General features: G+C 40.9%; 2 protein-coding genes across 2 annotated transcripts; one reads left to right on the forward strand and one right to left on the reverse strand.

Moving 5' to 3' along the window:
- On the forward strand, window positions 1–16,410 carry rbfox1l (RNA binding fox-1 homolog 1, like). Its single transcript, XM_031744316.2, has 12 exons — window positions 1–439; window positions 4,969–5,205; window positions 9,559–9,738; window positions 9,844–9,897; window positions 9,983–10,075; window positions 10,632–10,701; window positions 10,779–10,838; window positions 10,944–11,079; window positions 11,155–11,194; window positions 11,285–11,352; window positions 12,288–12,360; window positions 12,449–16,410. Exons 1-12 carry the CDS (start codon window positions 353–355, stop codon window positions 12,491–12,493), a joined length of 1,143 nt encoding a protein of 380 aa, XP_031600176.1. The 5' UTR covers window positions 1–352; the 3' UTR covers window positions 12,494–16,410.
- On the reverse strand, window positions 16,089–25,476 carry leng8 (leukocyte receptor cluster (LRC) member 8). Its single transcript, XM_031744300.2, is given in 16 exon segments — window positions 16,089–18,446; window positions 18,542–18,749; window positions 18,892–19,021; window positions 19,140–19,208; window positions 19,319–19,420; window positions 19,706–19,994; window positions 20,104–20,265; window positions 20,355–20,603; window positions 20,722–20,892; window positions 20,973–21,138; window positions 21,468–21,770; window positions 21,773–21,902; window positions 22,161–22,238; window positions 22,359–22,493; window positions 24,336–24,468; window positions 25,109–25,476. Coding segments are annotated over 16 exon segments (2,529 nt in total). The 5' UTR covers window positions 25,150–25,476; the 3' UTR covers window positions 16,089–18,283.
- Window positions 25,477–26,115: the final 639 nt, after the last annotated feature.

The raw sequence follows: 26,115 nt of genomic DNA on the forward strand, positions 1-26,115 counted from the left end.
GCTGCATGATCAACTGATGGACACACAGAAGCTCACTGGCTTTCTCTTTCACTGCTCTAAATCCCATCTTTTCTGGGTGTTTTGGGGTTTCCCTTGTGTTTTCTTGCTTGACTTCATTTTCGAGGTGAAGCAAAAGTCTTAAGCGTGGTCTTTTTTCCACCTCCCTCACTTTCTTGGAGTTTCTGTTTCCTTCATTTGGGATTTTTTCTCCCTTTTTTTTTTTTTTTTAAATTTCCAGCCTGATCGCCTGCTCTTCTGTGTGTAGATCAACCCTTCCTTTCCCCCTGCTCTCCTTTTCCTTTTCCTCCCATTTTCCTCCATTCCTCATCTCCTCGTGTGTGGTTTTTGGGCTATGCTCTCCTCACCCACTGTGATCCTCCAGCCTTATGGACTCCCCGTCTACCCACAGGCAACCACATGCTACCCCAGCATAGTTCAGGTAAACCTCTCGATTTACTCTGTGGTCAAACATTATCACATAAATACTGAAAATTTCCCCCCCAAGGGAACATCACTGAAAGCATCTACTGGGGAACTATAACTATGCAACAAAATAATATTTATTATTACAATTCTTAATCTTAATGTCAGTTATTTTGCAGATCCAGAGCTCTGGTTGTTATATTTATTCTTTTATTTACCCAAATACTCAAATTAAGAAATATAATCAAATAATTGGACATTTAAATCAGCACCTTTGTATGATTTTGCCTAATGATTAAACTAAAAAGATCTTATTCTTATTACCAGACAAAATCCCTGTGTTTTGTTCAACTTAAAACATTTTTCCAGTGAGCAGAAGAAGCCAAAAGGCCCTAAGTCACAGTTTAATCTAATTCAGTTTAGTGATGCATTGCTTAATATGCAACAGGATCTGTGTGAAGTGTGCTAGTTGTGAAACGTCTTATTTATTCACTAGTAAGGACACGTTAGTGGTTATCTTTAGTCCACCAGCAAGTGTCTCTGACATGCCACTAATGCCACAGCTCATTTAGTATCTCTCTACCTTGTCTCTGTGCTTCACACCAGCTGTATTTTTAGCCCTCCTCTCCTGAGCAGATAATCACAGGAAGAGGGTCTGTCACCTGTCCCGTGTCCTGCAGTCAGCTGTGCTTAAGATAGGTGTGAAACCAGCCTGTTGTGCATTTAAATGTTGAATATTAGGCTCCTCCGGGGTAACCTTGACTTATTTCATAAGATTTAGAGAGCTGTTTATGGAAAACAGATGCAGAAAGAATTGTTATTTGAAGTTGACTCGCACTGAAGTAAATAGTCTGAAGCCCCAGCTAGATTATCCAAGATTCAAGAACTTTATTGTCAGTACAACAATATACACAGTATACAGTGTACCGAAATGCTCTAATCCTTCACTTCAATCCAGCAATTGTTCCCTTTATAAAAGTGTCATATTTCCAAGTGCTTGGGAAATTCCTTTATGACTGATGTGGAGCATCTGTTTTAACACAACATTTGGCAGCTTGTAAAACTCCTCTCTCCTCATTATCAGCAATCTTTTCTTCTTTTTTTTATCAGCAATATAAACAAAAAGCCTTTCGTGTCTCTCAATAGGAGGAACCGGGATGTGCAGAATGAGCAGATGGATAAATGAAAAAAAGGAATATTATGTTACACTTTAATAAGCTACGTGTTGCTAACATTTGTAACTCGGCCAGCGCCAAAAGGCCACATCTGCAGTCAGCTTCGTCTTGTGTAAATCCCGTGGCAGCTGTCCCAGCAAGCACCTGGCTCCGAGCCGTCGACCTCTGACCGCAAGCCAGCAGCTGAGGAAGGAGACGAGCGAGAGAGGGGGAACAAATGGCAGTGATAATAAAAAACAAGCCTGTGAGGAGTCTCGTGTTGAGACTGTGGTGCTGAATCAGACACGGTGGCTGGTTAGTTAGTTAGTCTATAAGGTGGGAGGAGAGTTGACAGTGATATCTAACAGATGCATTTTCTTCGCTCAACATGGCTTTTATATCTCGGAGGAGGGTCGGAGCAGCTAGATCGGTCGTTTCTTCTGATAAGTAGGACAGAGTGCAGGCGCAAGTTGTGTCGACATATTTGGAAACACGTTCCAGCTCCAGTGTTAAGAACGGCCTCACAGTTGGACAGCGCCTCAATCACTATCTCTCAGCTCTGGTTTAAACTTTAATATTTCTCTTGAATAACAAGTAAGAGCTGCAGATGAATCATCTCCATCAACTTTTCCTCGTTCAGCAGTTATCAGGGTGAAGCCTGCTTTAATGTTGAGAGTGCACACTTTATTAAAAATCCTCCCCCAAACCAACAGAGAGTGGTCAAATGAAATCCTCCAAGCCAACAACAGTCTGACTGACAGGCATTTGCTTGCTTATACAACCAGGTTCTCCTTCATCTCAAACCTTGTGTCAACAAATCTGAATATTTCACACCTCTCGAGTACAACAGCCAGCAGAGCTATGCCAGCCATTATGAGCTGGCGTCGGATAGAGGGTTTTTTTTAATCGTGACTCCTTTAAATCCTGAAGGTGGCTGACACATGTGTGGCATTTTGCTTGTAAGGCAACTCGGGGTATCCTCTGATCTTCCAGAAAAAAACGTTCTTAGATTTGTGAAGTTGTATCCGGAAGCCAAGACAAAATAATTTCATCTGAACATTGTGCTGCAGCATTATTGTACATCTTTAAATGAGGACTGCCCACCATCAGAATGAACATATGGGCTCTTTACATTATCTTCATGATCAGCACAAACTTTCATGTGATTGAAACATATCATGTCACATGTGTCTGAAGTATTAAGATTGAAAAGTTTAGAGTACAAACAGTTCCAATAGTAAGAATCTGCCACTCAGTGTTACTATTGCAATGAGGTCCTTGGAAAATTTTCCCTCCAGTAAGAACTCCCTGTCTCCTGAAAGTCTGAGAAGGCCCGTCAGAGATATTTCATCTGTTTATACAAGAACAGTTGTGTTAAATACTTCAGCTGGAAGTCCTAACACAAGATATAAAGCAATAAATCAGAAAGTTAGAATACATATATAACAGTACAGAAGGCGGCATATATGCAACATATACGTAGACAGTCAGTGTGAAGAGGTGAGACTGCACAGACTGTGTTCCTTAGTCTCCTGGTGTGTGACACGTGGACTCGTATCTCCTGCCAGGCGTTGTCAGGAAGTGCAGACTGTCATGTTGATGTGGTGGGATCTTTAACACTACTGAATCACTGATGCATCTCGGCCTTCCTGAAGCATGGCTGGGTCCAAAACGAGGCGGCGGTAGGATTATAGTATAAAGCAAGCTCAACATCAGAAATTCAAGTGTAAGCAGTATAAGTATGCTGTAGTCTGACGGACGGGTAAACGTGTTCACTTTGTTGTTTTTTCTGTTGTGTGGACATGATGTAGTAAGATCAGCGAAGCACTTCACTCGCATCCAACCCAAACATTGATGTCATCATTGTGCTTGTAAATTCCTCCGTTTCTTAAAAGGCAACTGAGCCACTCCACACAACACAAAGAGAAGTAGATGTTCATGAAAATGTCTCTGAGGTAATAAAACCGTGTCTGTCAGGCCCGATATTCTCGGAGGCGACATTTAGCGTGACACAGCCTCTGCAGGAGCACACACATTCATAAATACTTAATCCTGGGGGGGAAGCTCCGTGCGCTTTCTGTGTTCATGAATAGGTTAGGGGGGACCTCTGGGCTCTTTGTGGGAGCAACAAGGTGACTGACAGTTACAGATGTCCACAGCTGGTGTGGAACACCTCCCGCCCCCACAGCCCCACCCCCGGTCACTTTTCCTCTAGCAATCATTTGATGTGATTGGTGGATGGGTAGAACTTATGGTGCGGTGGGCGGGTGGTCAGCTGGCATTAAAACATGCGGCAGTTGTTAGACAATGCATCAGAGATCGAGGAATGCCATAAGGGGGTAAGACCGCTTTTATTTCTCTGCTTTTTACCTCACTTGAATGGAAACTGCGCAGGAGTTTCCATTCAAGTGAGTCCTGGTTTGGGGGAGGTCCTGTTTAATCTTGTTTTTCTCATTAAAGGTAATTTTATGAAGCAGCAGGTTAGAAGGTCTGTTTCATATTACCGGTCCTTATACTTTTTTAGAAATGTGCTGCTGACAAATATTTGTTACCCTTTTTTTTCCCTTAAAAAAAAGTTTTTAGTAAACAGTTGTGCTTTTGTCTGCTCTGCTTGTTGTTTAATTGGAATGGATTTTAAAGATTCTAAAGTCTATGAGACTTAAAACATACCTGTGGCTGTTGAATCAGATCAGATTCCAATAACTTTACTGATTTTACATTTTGGACATAAATATTGTTTTCAAGTGCCAAATGTGTCATTTGTAATGGTATAAACCAGAAAGAGTTAAATTTAACAATGAGCTCCATGTTTGGCATTAAGAATGAATCAGTTATTACAATTGTGAGAAATGTCTTAATATTAGAGATGTTTTTAATTATATTTCTAGTTGGATGTTGCTTTGGATAAGCAAAAACAAATGTAGAGTTTAGGACTGGTCATCAGATGTATTTTTAAAGGATAATTTACTATTTCTTTATTACCACACACAAAAAACAAACTCACAAAAGACGGTTATTTAAAAAACATCTTCTAAACACCACAACCTACCGGTAAGCTTATTTAGCTTTGTATTTTGTCTTACTATTACTATTAAAAAAATCTTTTGCTATGATTATCATTATCAGATTATTTAAGAGATTTCACAGCATTTTATTCCTTCTGACGGTTAAACTGATGTGTAAAATTGGGTGGAACAATCATTTATTGTGGTATTTGTGTATCTGTCATCTTCATTAAAGATCACAGTGTCACTGCATCGTGTTTATGCTGTTTGTTGTATTGTAAAAACAGAAGATCAACAACAACATCTTGTGTTTCGTTTGTTTACATCTACGCTGTCATATTCTGGCATGAGTGGCTCATTCGTCTCCCTTTTCCTCTTTTCCTCAGGGGGCCCCCACTCAGGAGGCTGCCCCAGGCAGTGCAGACCCTGCCCTGCCTCAGGTCTATGCCCCGCCTCCCTCTTACCCCCCACCAGGTCAAGGTCCCCCAACGTCCGCCAGCAGACTGCCAACTCTCGACTTTAGCTCTGCACATGCGAGCTCAGAGTACCAGGAACATCCCCAGCTCAGAGTCTATCAGGGCCCTCAGCACGATGGGGGCGACTCTCTGACATCTGGCAACACGGTAAGAGCGGTCTGTGACAAATGTTGATGTTCCAGGCCAATAAAACATGATCGTCAGTAAGTCGACAGGTAGCACTTTCACATGTTCTGCAGAGCAGCAGGCCCAGATAGGGTTTCCTTCTATATTTAGAGCCCCATGTCCACTGCGGTGTCCTTGTATGGAAATGCCTGTCACCCTCTGTGGAGCAAAATGTCGAGACAGCTGATAAGGGATTTATTGATGAAAATAAATGCCCACTTTTCCTTTCTCCCTCCCCCAGGTCTCATTTAAGTGTCAATAAAACTGATCACCTTTCAAGATCGCCGCTCAAACTTTGTGCTGATACTTACAGTTTACAGTTTAAGCTATCTGAAGGATGTTTATGAAGTCCATGTCAGGCTTTTGTGATTTGTCTGATGAAATCATTTCTGGTACAGGATAATCAATGATTACATCTTTATAAATGTATCAACAAATCATTTTTGAAACTAAAGAGAATTTTTAATACATAATTTGTGTCTTCATTCTGCTACTGCGATAAGATTATTTCAACCTGTTTCCCATCAAATTTGCTTTACATATTTTTTTTTTTAATCAAATTACATTTGTATTAAATCAAGGGAAGAAACCTGCACTATAATTTTAGCCTCAATTGAATCTAAAGTGATTGCTCTGCAGCTGTTCCAGGCTGGTTGCGTAGATAACGCTCTTGTTTATTACCACCTCAAATGTTTCAGTGTAATCTTGCTGGTGGTGTGGCAGCAGCGTCCTTTACTCAGACTGCCAGTTACCACACTGATGAATTTCACTGACACCCTGTGGTCTCTGGTTGCTGCTGATCTCTTTCTATGTGTGGTCTGTACCACTTCAGCATTGGTGCACTGTGGGAGTGTCTTTAATTTCTATTTATATTGTAAGATAAAGATCCTACAATAACAGAGAACACAATAATGCACAAACAGGTCACACTGGCCTCAGTCTTTATGAGCTGCCTGATGTTTCCTCTTGATTTTGAATGAAATAACTTAATAAAACTTTGAGTAATTGTTGTTACAATTCACAGGCTACTGATCCTCAGGGTTTTTAAAGGACATGCTGATTAGAGGAAAGACCCCAAGTCCCGTTAGGTGATGTTTTTCTCGTGAGCACAAGATAAATATCTTGTTTTACTTTCACATCAGAGTGTCAGTGCCGTCAAACATAAACATTCCTGTTACTCTTGCATATATCTACACTTTAGTGTCATCAGCAGGAAACATCTGCTGCAGGCTGTGCACTATATAATCCTTTATCAGTGTGCAAGAGCATCAAGAAGTTCACTGTGGCATCCTGAGGAAAAACTCAGTCTTGATTAGATGTATTATATCTATTATTATGCTGTTGTAAGGAAGACTGCAGAGGAGGTTCATGGATGTAGTGAAAGAAGATAGAGGGTTGGTGTGTCAGAGGAGAAAGCTGGGGATAGGGTGAGATGGAGGCTGATGATCCGCTGTGCTGACACCTAAAGGAAGGAGCGGAAAGAAGAAAAAGATATGCTGCTGGAATGTTATGGAAATTGTAATAAACTATATTATACAATTACATAGTTCGGAACTTGAGGGGCTCTCTAGATTTTCCATCTTGTGCTGCCATCAGGTTAAAATCAAAGTGATTTTTTTGTTAGCCTGCTTGCAGAATAATGACCACCAGTAAGCTGTAAACTACTTGCATTATTCCTAGTTAACAATTTGAATTCAATTTCAAGCTCATTTACAATAACAAAATCACAGTAACAGTTGCCTCAAGGGCCTTAATACTGTAAGCTAAATACCCTGCATGAGAGGGGAAAAACCCCTTTTAGCAGGAAGAGACATCCAGCAGAACCAGGCTTTAGAGTTTAAAAGCAAAATTTACCATGTCACTCTCACTGAATTGATTAAAAAACAGCAACACACACAAGAGAAAGTTTTTTTGTTTTTTTTTTAAATAATGTAATATTTTGACTCACAATGCCTGCAGAGACCTATTGTCACTTCCCAGGTCTGTATTTGAAAAAACATATTTTTTATTTTATTTTGAAAAAACGTATCTTAACCATGTAAAGCCTGAAATAAATAATACCCTTAAAATTCTATTTTCTAAAAACTGGAGTGTTTAGTGAACATTCTGACAAAATATAAAAAATATATTTTATTTTTTTAGTGCATCAGGGTTTGATTCATCAGGCTTTGATTGCAGCCATTCCCCAACTCTCTGTGAATGGTACTCATGGCCATTGATGATCCTTGATCAGTGGTTGTGACAATTTGCATATTAATGATCAAGGAACTGACATCACAGCCCATTGTTCATTCAGTGGTGCTAGTTTAAGTCATTATCCAAATGTACTGTTTATAAGATTGGGGAAACCTGCAGTCAGCTGAGACTGAAGAAGCCACTTGGATGAGTGACGAAACGTTTCTCCCACTGAAAACGCCACATCCAGATGAACAGAATCAACCTTTTGGGACCTTGCAGAGGTGGTTACTTGAAGATATGATTTCGCCTGGGAACAGGTTTAAATATTCTTAACGGATTATCCGATTTTTTTTCTTATTCATGAAGACATGAGTTATGTGGTCAGAGATATGTGTGACTGTTTTGTTTTTGCAGTGCAGAAGTCTCCTTCAGACATGGAAACATCTACTCTGACACATGCAGAGCCGTCTGATCTGTGTGGCAGGTCGGCTCTGTGTCCTGCTTCTCCCTTCCTCCTCTCATAAATGGTGTTTTATGGCCCCGTTTATATATTTTATCACTAGAGTCCCAGACATACTCGGGTCCGTGATGATTTTCGGGGAAAGTTGAGACGTCGCCACGGAGGGAGGGGGTCAAAAAGGGGGGGCGGGGTGAGGCTGACCGGATGATCCCCCCCCTTTCCCCCGTCTGAAATATCGCTCAGGTCCAGAACTCAATCCTGCATCGTGACAATGACACCACCACCCAACTCAACCCTCTGTCCCCCTGTACCCTCCCCCTCCACTCTGGCCTGTACGTGCGTGTGTGTGTGTGTGTGTGTGTGTGTGTGTGTGTGTGTGGGTCTGCTGTCTACAGTTGAAGCCACATCAAGCCAGTGTAGTGTCCTCCAATAGTAGCCTGTGTGCATTTATATGTCTGTATGAATGTGTTTCTGTACGTCTCTCTGTCTGTCTCCTTCTTATTAATGATGCCCCCTGACCAACGACCTTTAACCTTTGGCAAAAAAGCAGCACCGTGACCCCCCCACCCCAGACTGACCCTTCAGTTTTAAACTCTGTCCCCTTTCTGTGCACCTTCTTTGCCTTGTTTACTGTGGTTTAGTTTGATCTTTCACTGCTGCACTGAGGCCTTTTTCACTCCTTATCTGCCTCGTGGTACTAGACTGCTAATACTCAGGGCTTGGGAGTGTAATCTTATTTCCATTAGAGTAGCACATCTCCCAGTAATTTTTCTTTTTCATGTTAATTTTTGTGCTCCCTGCTCCTCCTCTTCCTTTTGTTTCTTGCTGCTGAAGCTCACTGGTTTTAGTTTGTTGCCCTTTTTGCAGATTTTCTTTCAAATCTATATATTTTTAACCACTTTTCTTGCAACGGTTGAACAATGCTGGTTGGCCAACACACCTGCACACACATATGTATATGCACATACATGCACACACACTAGCATCGTGGTGCATTGTGGGATAGTGAATGTTTTGGTTTTGGCACATTAGTTCTTGAATTTTTCTGCATGGGGCAGTTTATATAAGTTAATCTAGCACAGATATGTCTTTAATGCTAAGGTAAAACAAGTAGTTATTAGAGCCACTGTGGGAAACTTTGAGTTAGAGTCTGAAAACAGCTTAAAACAACTTCTCACTCTTCACGACGGCTGGAATGAGCAGTTTTAATACCAGACGTGGCGTTTATTGTTAGCGTCACTGGCCTAATCTCCTACAGGCATGTATTCAACGACGCCTCACTAAACTGGAGCCCCTTCCACGCCTCCTTACATTTGCTTGAGAAGGTTCACTGGTTGCTGAATGCTGGTTGAACTTGGTTTGGTTCACTTGATCTCATGAAAGTGATCTTTGAGCTTTAATGCCATGTGATGCTTACGCAACTGGAGTTTTTACCTAAACATGAAATTCTCTGGAACATGTTGAATTTGTTGAATTGACTTTGTTGTTTGTTTTTTTTTTTTCTCTTTTCCTTCTTTGCTTTTCTACTGATGCCCTCTCCCAATTTTTCTTCACATCTGTCCCACCTCATTCACACCCTCTCCATCTTTTGTTTTCCATCTTTTTTTGTTCTTCCCGTCCATTCTTCCTCTATCCACTTGCTTGCCTCCTCCTCTTCCTCTGCCTCCTTGTCCTGTTTCGTGCTTTCTCACTGTCAGGAGGACTCTTTGGTCCCCGTGACCTCTGACCCCCAGTCTCTCAGTGTGTCCGTGTCATCGGGGGGCGGGGCAGGAAGCGGTAGCGAGGAAGAGGGGTCAGGTAAGACCCAACCGAAACGCCTCCATGTCTCGAACATCCCCTTTCGCTTTAGAGACCCAGACCTCCGCCAGATGTTTGGGGTATGACAGTCACCTCGTTTCTGAACTTCACACATACACAGAGCCCATGTTTTCATATTAAACCCAACAATTTCCACTCTGTAAAAATTGCTCTGACACTTTCAGCAATTTGGCAAGATCCTCGATGTAGAGATTATCTTCAATGAGAGGGGGTCAAAGGTGAGCAGCTCAGAAATATGATCAGTGCTTTTAAACCAACGTGGGAATCATTCATCAGTAAACATATAACCCTGCAAACACACAGGGCTTTGGATTCGTCACTTTCGAGAATGCCACCGAGGCTGACAGAGCAAGAGAAAAGCTGAACGGGACAATTGTGGAAGGGAGGAAGATCGAGGTAAAGCGAGATTTTCCATTTCTTTTTTTAAACCTAGAAAACAAACGTGCAGTTTTGTTTTAACACTATGAATAACATCAGGTGCATTTTACCCAATATAATATACCCAATAAAACATAAAAATATGTTCAAGCACAAAAATATAATACATGGTAAACTGAAGTACTTTTCTTTTATTTGCCCCATACAACATATCATGGGGAGGGGAATCTATAAAAAGGCTCTTAAACTAGTGAAAAATTAAGGAATAATTAGAGGAAAAAAATCCTTAAAAATAATAAATAACATTAATAAAATATAATTTAAGAAATGGGACTGGGATCTTTTTCTTCAGTCCACCAATTTCAGGGACATGGGAGCCTTGTGCAGTGAAGGCAGAGTCTCCCTGAATGAGTGACAGCAGTGGGCCACCTCACTATAAATGTATTTATGACCCTGTAACTTCCCTTGGACATTATACCTAAGTGATATTTATTGATCATGTGGGTGGAAATCACCCAGCTTTTGTGTTCTAGGTTTAACTGTTCCGTGATTATCCCTCTTATTTTATTCCCAGGTTAATAATGCCACTGCACGAGTAGTTACCAAGAAACCCCAAACGCCTCTCGTGAACGGTGAAATCTCAAGTAAGAAACTCCTCATTAATATTTGGGTCCTGACTAATCTTTGGAGCTTGTGTTTAATAGAGGCCTTGTTTCTGCAGCTTCCGGTTGGAAGATCAACCCGGTCATGGGGGCCATGTACGCGCCTGAGCTCTATACAGGTAAATAAACGTTTCCCTCTTTAATGCTGACATATTGCTCTGAAGAGATGATCAGCGCTGGCATTTCACTCCTCCTCCTGCTTTTTTTTCTCTCCTCTATTTTAGTTGCCAGTTTTCCGTACCCTGTAGCGACTCCTACGCTGGCCTACCGCGGTTCAGCGCTGCGTGGTCGGGGTCGAGCTGTCTACAACACAATTCGCTCCACTGCAACCACACCTGCCGCTGTCCCCACCTACCCTGGGTAAGACTCTGAGCACCGGTGTCGGCTTTATATCCAATTACTTTCATTTTGATAATGTTTTATTCTTTTTTTCAGGGTTGTGTATCAGGATGGACTGTATGGAGCAGAAGTCTATGTACGCAGCTGAACTCTACTCATATCTTTACTTTTTTAATCAGTCAATCAGTTGCTGCTGCTTTATTGTTGCTTCATCTTTCCCATGCAGGGCGGATACCCTGCAGCATACAGAGTGGCTCAGTCAGCATCTGCTGCCACTGCGACCTACAGTGATGGGTAAACAGACAAACAATGCACACAAAGATGAATGTTCTTTCTCATTCTGATGCTTTGTTTGAGCTTCAGCAGTACCACTGAGCAGCTGAACAGGTGTGCCTAATAGTATATAGCGCTTTTACCTGAGCAGACACACAAAACTTATTTGGAGCATTTCAGCTATTCCCATGAAAATGCCTTCCTACCTACACAGAGCTCACCCTTTGAACTCAAAACTTGGCTTTTGTAACTTTTATCAAGATAAACACAGCTTTTGAAAATATTCTTCCTTGTGCCAGGAAGTAAAGATCTGGATTTTCTCAAACAGCCAGGAATTTATCTTGTAACATTTACTGTGAGTGGACACAGTATGTAAAATAGAAAACCTCCTTTTTTTTGTTCCTGTGTAGCTCAAAGATCCCACCTGAGGTTATTTTCTTGTTTTTATCTCAAGGAATTTATGGGCCTTGTTAAGCAGATTTAAATTAACCAATAACACACAAACTGCTAGTAGAAGAAGAAGAAGCTTTCAACTGCTCCTTTAGTCACAAGGGGTCGCCACATTGGGTAGATCCACATGTTTGTTTTGGCAGATTTTTATGCCGGATGGCCTTCCAAACACAACCTCAAAGGGATGTGTGGGTCTTCCAAGGATAACAATATCATAATAACACCCGAAGTACTGTTTTTGTAAGATAGTTCAGATATTATTCAGTACCAAATGTGCTTTTGATTGGTTTCCATCACATACCTTATTACAGTGCTGGATGCTCACATTAATCATGGCAGAATATTCATATAATGTAAAATATTCACATACATGCCTGAGTTCAGTTGGCTTTCATTAATCATAAAGAAAAAAGATTCATTTGCAGATAAATTAATAAGAAACAAAGTTTAATTGGAGTTGTGATATTATGATGTATCTGCTTCTGCTTTTTTTTTTTTTTAAACAGATATGGACGGGTTTACGCTCCAGAGCCCTATCACCACTCAGTCGGACCAACAACATATGGGGTCGGTACAATGGTGAGCAGCTATCAGAGTAAACGAAGCTTAATTTGAGAGATACATCGCTGTGGTTAACTTGCACCTTTCATCCTGCTACTGTCAACAGGCCAGTTTGTACAGAGGAGGATACAACCGCTTCACCCCCTACTGAGGCCCGGTGAAGGGCGGGGTCGTCGGGCATCTCTGTTGAACTTTGGGACACTGCAGGGCAGATTACAATAATCCTTAAGAACAACCTCGGAAATGTGGCACACGAGGTGTCACCTCCTGTCTCCATCACAACCTCTCCTCGGGAGACTAAACAGACTGAAGGTTAAAATACTGTAGGACCCCCTTACCGTCCGCTCTGCTGGAGAATACGTAGGAGACACTGTCGCTTGAAACCTTTTAATGCTTTTTTTTAATTTTAAGAATGGATAGGTGGTTAAAAAAATACTGTGAGATTCTTGTGTTTAATAATTTGGGAATTTTTTTTTCAGGGGTCAAACTGTGCAAAAACACATTTTGTACAATTTTAAATGATTTATTTTTGTTGGCATTTATCTACTGTTTTGAGTGTGTGTGTGAGTGCGTGTGAGTGGGAATGTCTGTGAGTTTCAACATCAAGAGAGAGAGTTGGCTGTGACACTGATATTGCAACTAAAAACACAAAAATAATGTTTATCAGCTGGACTTATTTTTATTTCTAACAATCTACCTCTAAATCTACATGTTTAGCTTTTCATACAGCCGTTACATTTAATCCTTGATTGCAGTTTCTTGAGTCCTTTCCTTTCTGTTCATAAATCCTAACACAGTGTAGTTTCTGTTTTCTGGCTTCACTCCTCGCTACCTTGCTTGAGCTTCGATGACCGGAGGGTCACTGTCCTGTATTTTGTCCCTCTTTTCTCCTTCATTACTGTTAAATAACTTCTTTTCTTGTATCAGTTAGTTCTTCTTGGCTTTGTTTCACTCTTTTCTGCTTTGTTTGATGTTTACCTCTGAATAAATCAGACTTTTTTCTCCTCTATCTCTTCTGTTCTTTATTTATTCTGCTTCTCCTCACTCCCTGGGTTTCTGGGTTTTTCCTCTGTGGCAACATGACCTACACACATTGTAAACTGAAAATCACACGTGTAGTTGGAATGAGTCTGGATTGATACCATCAGGAATTACATCGGCAATCCTATAGAAAAACAAACAAACAAACCCTTCTTTTATTTTCTTTGTGTGATTTCACTGCTTACCGTTTAGTTGCATCATTCTCTTATTTTTTCCCTCCTCCTTCTAACACTCAGTGCCAGTATTCATGTTCTACATGTATGAAAACCATCCCGGGCCTGTTTTCTATTTTCTGCACTCTCTAAACTTCTAGATTATTGGCCTTACTTTCATTTCCTTTGTAAGTTTCACCTCATGTGTGAGATCAGCAATGCATTTTAATCTTTTCATCTTATTAACTCTTATAAATGTTTTATGCAACAACTTCTTTACTCCGTTTCCTCGTGTGAATTTCTTTACTTCTGTACTGTTTTGCTGCTCTGCTTCTGCCCTTTTTCTTCTTAGTAGTATTTCTTTTAGTCTTTTTGTTTGCCAGCTTTGCTATTTTTAAACTGTGAACTGTCCTTTGCCATTTTATTCCTTTTGCTGTTTGCATGACAAACTGATTTTTTTCCTGCTGCACTTTCTACATCTTTAACCTTCCATGCTAACTTTTTTTTCCAGCTGCTCTCAAGGATTTTTTTTAATCTGTTGGTTAAAGTAAAAACTATCACCATATTAATGAACATTAAACCATTGTGTTTAGTCAGCTAGCTGATCTGTTTCATCACAGATGGCCATCATTCAACATCTTCACAATAAACTGTTTGCAACCAACTCTTTGTGCTCCACTGAACTGCTAGATTTCAATCAATCAACTCCAATAAAAACACAAGACCGTATGTGCTCTCTGTACTATTTTTTTTTTTATTAGACGTCTTTCCAAAAGATATGTACACAATATTTACAAAATGGCAGTTTATCCTATCAGATCTGTGTAGCCATGGGAATGAAGGATAGGGAGGGCGCATTGCAGATAGACCTTCAGCTTCAGTTGTTAAAGTGCTGCAACACAAACTATTAAAAGCACTGCAGACATGATACAATACTTACTAGTGAGAGTTGCACACGGCAGTCACAAACATACCCAACATAAGAGGAAAAAAGGGTAAGAATGACAAAAGAGAAACACTGGTTAGAGAGTCAGGGGAGAGGAGAGAGGTTGGAACATCATGCAGGGAGGGGTGAAGAAGAGAAAGTGAGAAGATTCTACAAAAGACTAGTTTTAAAAAAAAAAAGAAGAAGAAATGAACAAAGGTGGAGGGAAAGAGGGAGATGGGAGTTCTTCAAGGGTCAAAAAGCAGTTACAAAGACTGATGGAGGTATACACCAACATAGGAGCAAAATACACAAAAATTGGGAGGGGTGGGTGGGGGATTAAATGAAAATGCGTACATTAGTTATCTGAATGATTTTTCTATGTAAAGATAAACATCCTGGGCTGTTTCAGTGCTGAAAACCTGAGACATCAGATGTATACAATACAAGCCTGCATTAAATTAAAACAAAAACAAAACAATCTTACATCACTTCAGAAGAGTCACTGCTTAGCATGTGAACACAAACCTACAAACTTTATACTTGAAAAAGAAAAGAAAAAAAAAAAAAAAAAAAGAGTGTTGGTGAGTTTTAGGTCACTATGTTCTGCATGTCCAGACATATTTTATTCAATGCCAATTCAACTCTGAAGCAGCCTGCCAGTATAACAAACAAAAGCTAAAACATTTCTAATCGGTGGAGAGACAAAGGAATTGAAAAAAACAAAGATCCAACCTAACCAAATATGAAAAGTTTTATCAGCAAACAACTGTGCAAACGCATCTGGACACGCAGAACCCCACAGCACAAGGCAAACATGACTCAGCTTTGTTTTTAAAAACTAGAACAGGTACGATGTTGCACACAAAACCATTTTAAATACGGGCTAGCAGCAAATCACATTAGCAGCATTTCAACATTTTCACTATGCGAGGCTCCCCTGTGTTTTACGAGCTGTATGGCTTCAACTCGAGCGGGTCAAACCGAGACTGAGTGCTCACAATTCACTCTCTCCGGCAGGCATCTGGAGGAGTTTTGCCCACTTATCCCTCCGTGTGCTCCTGCAATGCAGCAGCGTTGCAAGCTGAAGGATGAGAAGTCTGGCGGCATGTGGGAGGAGGGTTTCAGGAGTGAGGGGAGAGGGGGGCAGTGAGGAGGACAGGGGAGTAAGGTAAATGAAGGGAGGGGGGGGAAAGAAAGGAAACATGTTGAGATCTTTGTCATTACAAAACATATGCTGAAATCAAAGGTCAACAATGAACACATCTAAAATATATATATGATCCATGGTCACACGTGATTTATCGACATGATTGGTCAGGAGGCAACATTGCAAGGTTTTAGCCACATTGGTCTGATTTGTCACTGAATATATACGAGACCAGCAGGAACCAATCAGAGAGCACAAAACAGGAAAATGTGGCACACAGCCTAAAGGGAAAAATTTCAACAACTTATTTTTCCTTCTTTTTTGGACCAATGGAGTCTGAGCATCGAGCCAAAATTGGGTTTGACAACCTGTCCGACTGTGTTCAGGCTGCACTCGGAAAACAGCGCTGACTGACATTTCTCCGATATAGCTACACTGAGATCACTGCATACAATCAAATCCTACTTTTTTTTCTCTCTTTTTTTTAACATATTCACAAATTTGTTCAATAGTTTTATGAAACAAAGAAAGAATAAAAAAAAAAAAAAAAAAAAACTTCACACTTACCCATGTGTGAACAAAAAAACAAAAACCTACACGGTGTACTAAAAAGAAATCACATCAATTATCATACAGTATTTACAAAGTATACTCTGTTGATAAGTAAACGCGTAGGTTGTACATTAAGCCTGAATCCATTCCTGTTCTTATTAATCAAAACAGGGTTAAATACTCAATGTCAGACTCAATGTTCCTACAGCGGCCATTAATACTGATATTAATTTAGGAAACAAAAAAAATTATGAGGAACAATGTTGACCACCTACACGTTTTCAGCATAACTCAATTAGGACCAGATGTTTTGCTGGTGAAAAGCAACACATGTATTATTCTCCTCACACTTAGGAGCTGATCAATTGCCATTTTCAGTGTTACTGAACTTCCCCACTCTAAAGGGTTGTTAATATACCATCAATATTGCGCTGGGTCCTAAAAAGCACAAATTACAGAGAATCAATTCCATGGCCACTTAGAGAGCCTGTTTTTATTTTGTTTTCTTAAATACTAAAGTGAGGCTCCCATTTCAAACTTTTTGTTAAAAATTTCATATCTTCTGGGGGGAAAAAAATGGACATAAAAGCACTTGCCTGGACTCAAACTACTTCTTTATTTCACTGCTGTCTGTACCACTTAAAATTCATGTTTTGATTGTAATACTCAAAGACAGCAGCTTCAATCTGTGCAGTAAAAATTCTGGGATTTTAGGATATTGTTCAATTTTTTTTTAATGACACGTGGACTGTCCAAAAATCATTACCAAGTATATAATTTTTTTAAAAATAAAATCCTGATTCCACACCATAATTTCTTTTCCTTTTGCACAAGAGAATGCCAAATACTGATAACTGATAAACCCACAAGATGTAAAACAAGTTGGGGGGAAAAAAAACAAAACAAAAAAACAAAACCCAACAACAAACAAAAACTTGAGGCAACATCTCTGTTGTGCGGTCATCCACCTCCTTCCAGAAGAGTCCCTTTCTCTTACCAGCCTTGCGTGTAGTATACAAACCACTTTTTAAGCCTTCCTGAAGAAGCTGCAGGTCTTCCTTTGATGCTCCACCTCAAAAAAACCCAACTAACTTTCAGCTACATCCAAGGTGTCAGCTGTGACGTCACCATTCTTTTCTGAGGAACAGCTGGTGAGGATACAGAGGTGCACTGCTGCATTTGACGGGGTGAGCTGGACACCAGGCGCTGGCAGGAACTTCTACCTGAGGGTGATGGAAGCAGAACTGCACTCTGCCTGGGGCTACTCTGGACATGAAGCTCAGCTTCCAGGTTATGGAACTTGATCTTGATGAGGAACACTTATCCGTTACAAAGTCAATGCTCATCTGAGACTTCTTTAAGTGCTGATCACCATTTCATGAACATGAGCAGTGGATGAATACTACTAAATCAGGAACGGGACTTTAGACCTCAGTTTCTTTCAGGGACCTTGTAGAGACAAACGGGAGGAACAGACAGCTGTAGATTTGAGGAGGAAACAAGATGTGGGAAGGGCATACAAACCACCTCTTCTTTCAGATAAATTGCTGGCATCTTCTCTGAGTCTGTAAGAATAAAACTAGACTTGACTTGACTTTGCAGGTCTGACTTCAGACAGTGAAGAGCTGGATGCATGACTTGAAAAGCCGTTTCCCTTTTGGTAAAAGTTGAATCTTCTGGTCTTTGAGCTGCTGACTTGGGGAAGGAAAAGACATAACAACACTGTTAGCGTTGAAATCTGAAGGTGGTAATGGAACAGGAACCGTGATCTGGTTCTGTGACTTCTCGGTCACCAAGACTACTTGATCTCAGGTCTAATCTGCTCCCTCACTTATGTGGCATCATAAATGTAATGAGATGGGCTAAACTTAGAATATGTGAGTGACAGTATGTGCAGATACTCCCTCATTTTCAGAACAGTTCTTAGTGTCAGAAAAATAGATCTGCATTTTTTTGGCCTGACAGAGTAATACACTAGCCAGCATCTTTCTATATGGGTGTTAGTCTGCCACTACTCTTATCTGAACTCGCTGTGGTGTCTGAAGTGCAGTGCATTGAATATGCAAGGATCCATGATGGTCCCTTAGCCACTCCTTTCACTGTGCTACCCCTCCACCCCTCTCAGGAGGCAGCCAAAGAGGCTGTGCTGGTTTTGCAGTCTATCTTTTGGGGATCAGAAGGCATGAATGTGACTCCTAGCCCGGTTAAAAAGGCCATACAGGAGTCTAAACAAGAGAAGGCTAAGGTGGACTGCACATACTGCACTGGCAAGTCGGGTCTGAACCTGTGGACAGAGAAAATAGGCAAACAGGTCAGGAAACTGGTCAGCAATGAAGCACCTAAAATTTACAATTAGCATGTTACTGGAGCATAACTTACGTTTTGACCATGGCCCTAAGTGCTGCCTTTCTTTCACGCTCTACAAACTTGTCAATGAGATATGAAGCCATACGCGGGGCTTCCAGGTAGAGCTTAAAGAACCGCCGAAAGTTTCCTAACGCCCAAGCTGCACGAAGTGCGAGGGCATGAGCCACACAATCATCTGCCCGTAGTGCTGGGGTCAAATACACCAACTCAGTGGTTAGATCTGCAGGGGGAAGATGAATGAATGACCGGTGTCAGAAACTGAAACAGGGAAACTTTTAAATATAGTTAGAAAAAAAACAAACAAACAAACACACACAATGTTCAGTGCAGTGGTGAAGACTTCCAAAAAGATCTGAGCATACCTCCAGAGTTTTTAGTAAAGATGTAATACAGCAATCTATATGCTGTAAATTCTCCAATGTTCTCCGAGGGATTGTCCTTATACAGGGCCTTCAGCTGGGTCTGGCACTGGTTGAACTCTTCATGGTCTCCCTAAAATAAATAAATAAAAAAAACAGATAAGCATTCAACCAGTTTAAAAAAAAAAAAAAAAAAAAAAACACTTATTACTTTAAAGTAGTCTGCAATTACTGAGGACCAACAGATTCACCTTTTCTAGAGCAATCCGTGCATGACACTCGTATACTTCCACTGTGAATTCAGTACGAATTCCTTGAACCTAGGCACAGGTAAGAGGAATAAAATCAATGAATGAATGAATAAACTAACAAAGACATAAATTAACTTTGAAAAAACAAAAAAAATAAATAGTATATCAGGATAACCAACCGTTAGGTCCTGTCGTATGGACTTCATCTGCTCACAAGCATATGCATAGTCCTGGTTTGTTTTCCAGTGGGCTTTCACAGCCTGCAAAGATTTTCTCAGCACCTAGAATGACAGTTAAACTATTTAAAGCCTGAATCTTGATGCCCTGTGATGCAGGGATTTAGGATTATGTACATGTAGTGCACAGATTCAATCCCCCTTCCTCTGTCCTTGGGAGATTTTCCTTCTATATTGTATGAAAAAAAATCCTTATTCAAGAATATATTTCAAAAGAATTCCCTGTTTTCGTGACAAAATTATTTTATAATGCAAGAGGACATTGTATCTCAATTTAAAAGCAAAATGCAGAAGTAGAATGAGATTATATAAACAAAGCTTAACACTTACATGCACTGGGCGCACAGTGGAGGGGTCAGGGGCACAGGTGAGCCTCAGGTAGTGCTTGGTGATGTCCTGACATGTTCCCACAATGGGGCAGTCCTCCCAACTAAGGCCCTCTTGTGTTCCATCAGGCAGGTCCAGGGCATTGATGGAGAGAACCAGAGGCTCTGAGCGAAGCTGTTTTTGGAAACGGGCTGCTCGGCTCTGCTTCTTAGCTTCTCTGTTGGGATCATGGAAATCCAAACCAGCACTGCCACCTTTCCTCTTCTTTCCAACAGCTGAATCATCCATGTTTCTGGATAAAAGAAGGTACATTAACTATCAGTACCATAAAGCAATTTAAAAAAATAAATAAATAAACTTTTCTTTCTGCTGAACAACGATACAAGACTTTATAAATTTACCGTCTTCCTCTTCCTTTTCCACCTCTTCCTCGTCCTCTCTCACCACCTCCACGCCCTCTATCCCGATCATTGCCACGACCACGTCCTCCTTTCTGACCTCGCCTTGAAAGCTGAGGTCGGAGGTCACTGCAGATGCTGCTATCCGACTGTGAGTCAGAATCACTGGCAGGAAAGAAACAGGAGAACATTTGAGCTGGAACCACACAGGAAAACTACAATAACCAAAGAGAGGAGGAGAAATGGTTTCATACCTGCGTCTGTGCCTTTGGTTGCTGCGGTCCCTGTGCCGGCTGTGCGAAGGTGATGGTGAGCGGGAGGAGGAATCGGATGAACTAGAAGTTGGACTCCTTTGAGAAAAGATATTCCTGTAGTTGCCTAATCTGTGTCCAATACCTCTGCCTCTTGAAGCGCCAGCCACTGTGCTTCCACCACAGCCAACTGAGGGATCTGTTGTCCTCTGAGGTGCAACGCTTTCCCAACGAGACTGCTTAACCTTTAACCTAAAAAAGGAGACGAAAAAGCATTTAAGACAAATACAGTTTGATTGCACAACAACAAAAAAAACAAAAAACAGAATTCCAATACCTAAAGTTAAATACAACCCACTACTGAACTCACTCTGGCAGAGGCTCACGGGTCCAATCAATGGTGTAAGCAGAGCCATCTTTTAAGCGGTCCTGTAGAACTTCTTTCAGCACCTTCTCCGTACGATCTTTGTCTTCCTCGGTCTCACAAGCTGTGAAACAACGCTGCACGTATTCCTTCATGGCTTGCGGCCAGTCCTGCGGTCTGGAGGGAAAGCATTTACATTTAAAGTCATCATGTCATTCCCACATCAAGAATTACTGTAGACAGAGCAGTTTTCTCACCGTGTCTGAGGACCACCAGGTGCAGCACTGGCAGTAGCAGGAGATGAAGGTGCTGGATTCAACCCCGAGGGCTGTTCGCCTGGAGGGAAAGCCTGATTGGAAACTGGGGATACCTGATAGGTCCTCTTGGGAATATTGAACTTCACAGCAGATGTGCCAGGTGCTTCTACAAGATATAAAAATCATAGAATCGTTACTGAAACTCGCTATCATAATAGCAATAGCAACTTATTCATATTGGATATTTTTACATTTTGATGAACACTGCTAGACTGATCACCAAACACACTTCCCTACTCTATTTCTGCATTTAATGGGGGCCTAACAAGGTTTTAACTTGTTTGAATACGGGGCATCTACACACTGCACTTGAATACAATGAAAAGAGGGGGATAGAATGAAAACAAAAGCAGCAACACAACCATTAAACTCTGTAATAAATCAACAAAGTTTACATTAGGAATGTAAGCTTGCCAGCAAGAGAATAAACCTTACGTTTCATGCGGTGCCAGAGTTGCTGTCCTTGCTTCTGGTTTTTGTTCTTGTTGGCTTCTCCTCTGCCCAGTCCAGCTGCATACTGAGCAGGCTGTTGTTGCTGCTGGGAATTATTTTGAGATGCCTGATAAGCATTCTGAGCCTGGAAGTTTTGTCCATAGTTAGGCCTTCCCTGGGAATGATTGTAGACTTGCATCTGGTTGGGGTCTCCAGGTGGGTATGTCATACTGTTGTTGGTATTGTAAGAAGTTTGTGATGGGGGAGGGGGGTACTGGGAGTTGGGTGGTGGGGGAATGGGAGGGGTGGTGGAGGAGGGGGGTTTTCTGAGGTGGTTGGGCTCTGGGGTGGTTGAGGAGTAGCAGGGGGGGGTGGTTGAGGTTGAGTTGGGGAGGTGTAGCTGGGGGACTGATCTTCCATTCCAGGCACTGGGGGAGGCTGTAAAAAGACAGAAAAAACTGTTTCAGCACTACAGCAAAAATGAAAACTTGCAAGCATAAATAAGCTACACATGTATCTGGAGAATAAACGCAATACTTCAAAAAAACATAATCTGTAACACTACTACACCTTCAGCGGTGCCTGAATATGTCCTTATTTTTTCAGGTTTCTTAATCCCAGACAACTATCATGAATCATATTAATTACTTCTACATATAAATATTCTGCTTTACTAAGAAAATTTAGATTTTGTACCTGTCCATTAGACGTAGGAGTTCCTGGGTAAGGCCCTGGGGGTACACCATACTGATTTGAAGGATAAGCACCACCATACTGGAAATTCAGAGAAAGACATTTTGTAATATTTCTCACTTTAAATTCAGTTTTTGCAAAAAGTGTAACTGTACAAAACTTCTCCCAACTGAAAGCAGCAGTGCTCATATCTTTACTTACCGGCCCCATGGGGTAGTAGTAGTTATAGGGGTATGTATATCCAGGATAGTGCTGCTGAGTTTGCTGGTACCACGGATAGTACTGCTGCTGCTGCATGGCAGCAGAGTCAGTTGCTGCTGGTTGGAATTGGCCAGCCTGAAATAACAGACACACGCAAAATAGCTTCAGTGTTACCATCAGGAACTGAGAACACATCGTCCAACACAGACAGCAATTATAATGCTGTGTGAACATAAAACTTCACCTTTGTGAAACCAATAAAAACTGTTGATAAGATACTTTACAAGGTTAATACTGTACTACAAGAAAGCTTCATCATACATGAGACATCTTTATGTTGTCTAGTTTTAATATGACCATTAATCAAGTAGGATTGTGCTACTGGATGAATACTGTGGCCATTACTGTTTCTAGGGAGCAATATTTTTTATTTAATTTTAGACATTTAACTGCCTGCGTCTTTGAGAATTCACTTCTGTAAATAATTAATCCGAAGAGCAATAAAAGAAGGTACTAAAAGGAACTGGCAGCGGGAGTTGAGCCAGCTATGATTTTGTTAGTTGGTGCAGTCAAGCCCCAAGGAAAGCTGTAAAACATCTGCAGACTATGGAAATGCAGAAGCCAACAATATATTCTAACATATCATTAACAACACATAAGTCAGACTAGAACTACAATCCAGTATTGCTTATCTCATGTGTTTTGTTATGCGTAGGACGTATTTCTATATATAAACACAACATAAACACATAAACTCACAGTTAAATCTGATTAGGTCAGTAAGCAGGAGGTTTTTTTTCCTTATCTGCTGTGAACAACATAATTAGGTCATTATCAGTGATCACAACTGTAACCCTAAAAACCTAGGACTTCCTTGCTGGTATTCATGTTAATCCCACATTCTTCTTCAAAGAATTTCCCCCTTCAATTAGCACTCTAAACTTACTTTTCATCAATTATTTTATTTACACTCCCCTCCCCCCAATGGAGGATCAATAGGACTGTGACAAAAACTAAAATGGATTTTACTTTACTCATCCTTATATACATTTCTGGTTTTTGAAACAGCCACAAATTACATGAAAATAGTCTCAAGTGACTTAACTCCTGTTAAATCTGAATGGTACTTGTGGGCATTGATCAATGATCATGAAACTGAACTCACAGCCTATTGTTAGGCACTAGTTTTGGTCATTATGCAAATGTGCTGTTTATAAGGTGGGGGAAACCTGCATTCAGCTGAGACTGAGGAAGTCACTTGGATGAGTGACAAAACATTTGTCCTAATAAAGATTTCTGGATTTTCTTTACCTGGATGACTGAGCATGCAACAAGATATAAAATAACCATTAAACACTTTGGTTCAACTAAAATAACAGCCTTGTAACTCTTCAAGAGCTGCACAACACTAAAACTGAAAAAATATTTTTGTTTTATTAAGTGAAATCATTTATTTAAATTTCCAATAATAAAATAAAATCCAATTTTATTTACATAGCATCAAGTCACAACAACAGCTGCCTCAAGGCACTTTATATTGCAAGGTGAAGACCATACAATAATAGGTGTACAGCCCAGCTGCTAATACATCCTCCTTCGCAGACTGGTTGTCCTCGAACTTGTGATTTTTGGCTAAAGCAATAAAACAAGTTTGTAGCTTTCAAATTCACAAGAAAAAATATCCTTGCATATTTTGTAAATATTAAGCTTGTTGGAGGATGTTTAAGTGGCTCGCTTTGCAGGTGCTAGATCACTGGAGGCTGTCATGCAGCTCTGGCTCTCAAGACATGCCTGGAGTTTGTCTCACTGATGTTCACTAGGGGATATGACTGCATGAGATTGCTAAGGCAATATCAGAATATGAATATTCTGATATTTTTGTATCATATAGAAATTTATATCACTATAATGGGGATTATATGATATAGTACAGGTATATTAAGGTGTGACAAACACAGATTGCACAAAAAGACAAACCTCTGCAGTGGTCCTGTTAGCTTGCGTAGTCTTAGCAGAGGTCTGACTCTTGCTGATGGATGCTAGTGCTTGTCTTGCCTTCTCCCATTCAGGATTTTCATGGACCTGGCCGTCTGCAGCAGCACCATAGGACCTGCCATCAACACAAGGTGATCAGAACACATGATCAAACCCATTTAATCAGCAGAAAAACAGAAGTAAGCCCAATTACCGTCTGCAATAAGATTTCTATTCGTTTAGACAACTACTCGCTTTAGAAAATAGGATGAAGGCCTACTTGACAATTACTATTGTGCCTAAAATGTTTACCATTTAAACATTACCTGTTTACACAACAAGTCTACCCTCCCTCTGTTAACACCGGCTAAACTACGTGATCTGACATCTAACAGCTAATTAGATCATCTCAAGCAGATGATTAAATCATTTCGTTTAAAGAAACAGCTAACAGCCAAAACAGCTGATGAATTACGGCCTATCCTAAAACTTCAACTGTCGCCTGCTAACATCAACGTACAACATTAGAGTAAGCTGGATCAAACCCTGGCATTCAATCAAAAATATTACACGTTCACAAATGTATAAAAAAACAAGCATCTTAACAAATCACCTTTCTCCTAACTACTCCCAACGGCCTGCTAGTACTTGCCAACACCCTGGCCTAAGCTAACATCCTTCCCACGAACTTAAGATTAGGATATAAATACCGATTTCAGGCATACATTAAAGCAAGTTAGCCTAAATTCACAATCTGTTCAAAGAGTGTCGCCTACCAGTTAGTTGTAGGGGCTGCTTGTGTCGTGTTGGCCGCCATTTCGCTATGTTGCGCGTTAGAAAGCTAACGCTGGGAAAGTTGTCTGCCAGCTAAGCTAGCAGGTTGGCTAACGGCGTTAGCGTTAGCTTCTCCGCCGTAGAATGTAAACAAGATGAAGTCCGAGGCGAGGGCCAAGGGTCCGGTTAGAAGAAGAGCAGCCGGTCGACCTCGAACAACACTGCCTAACAAAATATATCACACTTAAATATGCTTCTGCAAGATGTCTTAATTAATAAAACAAGATGGATTTAATCTTATTTCGTCCCTCGTTCGTTGACGACCAACTTCATCTGACCGCACAGTGGAGATACAAAATGGCAGCTAGGTGAAACCTGCCAGGTCACGTGACACCTTGCTGTTTTGTTATTGGTTGAATTTTCCAAGAGTAACGCCTTGCAGTGCTGAGCACACGCAACGTTTTTGTCTATCCTCTATCAACTACACCAATCAAACCTTAAGCCGGATTATGGTTAGACTCTCATTGTAATTCTGTGCGAAACTGCAAATTTTAGTATCGATCGGCCTGCAGGTAAATACCAATAATCAGGGCTGGACTGGCCATCGGGCATACCGGGCATTTGCCCGGTGGGCCGCTCGTGATTTTTCGTTTTTATGGGCCGATGGGGTTTTATTTTTCTTTTTTTAGCGGTATAAATGAATGGTGGTGGATTGGCCAGTTGGTCATGATCAACTCTGGGCTGGACCAATTACAGCCGAGGAGGTCGAACTTTAAAGTTGAGGTGAAAAGGAACGCGATTTGTCCCGTACTACTTCAGCTAGAAAGTTGCTAATTCAATCATGAAACTGATCAATGATCAGCTGATCGGCTTTTCTCTCTGCGCCAGAAAGAGGAAACCAGTGGATGTCGCGCTAAACAACAGCAGCACGTTTAAGCTTGATCAGCTGTTGTTAGAATGTATTTAATATTACTTTCTAGTATCAGCTGATGTTTGCTGGAGCTACAGC

The sequence above is a fragment of the Oreochromis aureus genome, linkage group 11, assembly GCF_013358895.1.
Source record: "Oreochromis aureus strain Israel breed Guangdong linkage group 11, ZZ_aureus, whole genome shotgun sequence".
Taxonomy (NCBI): Eukaryota; Metazoa; Chordata; class Actinopteri; order Cichliformes; family Cichlidae; genus Oreochromis; species Oreochromis aureus.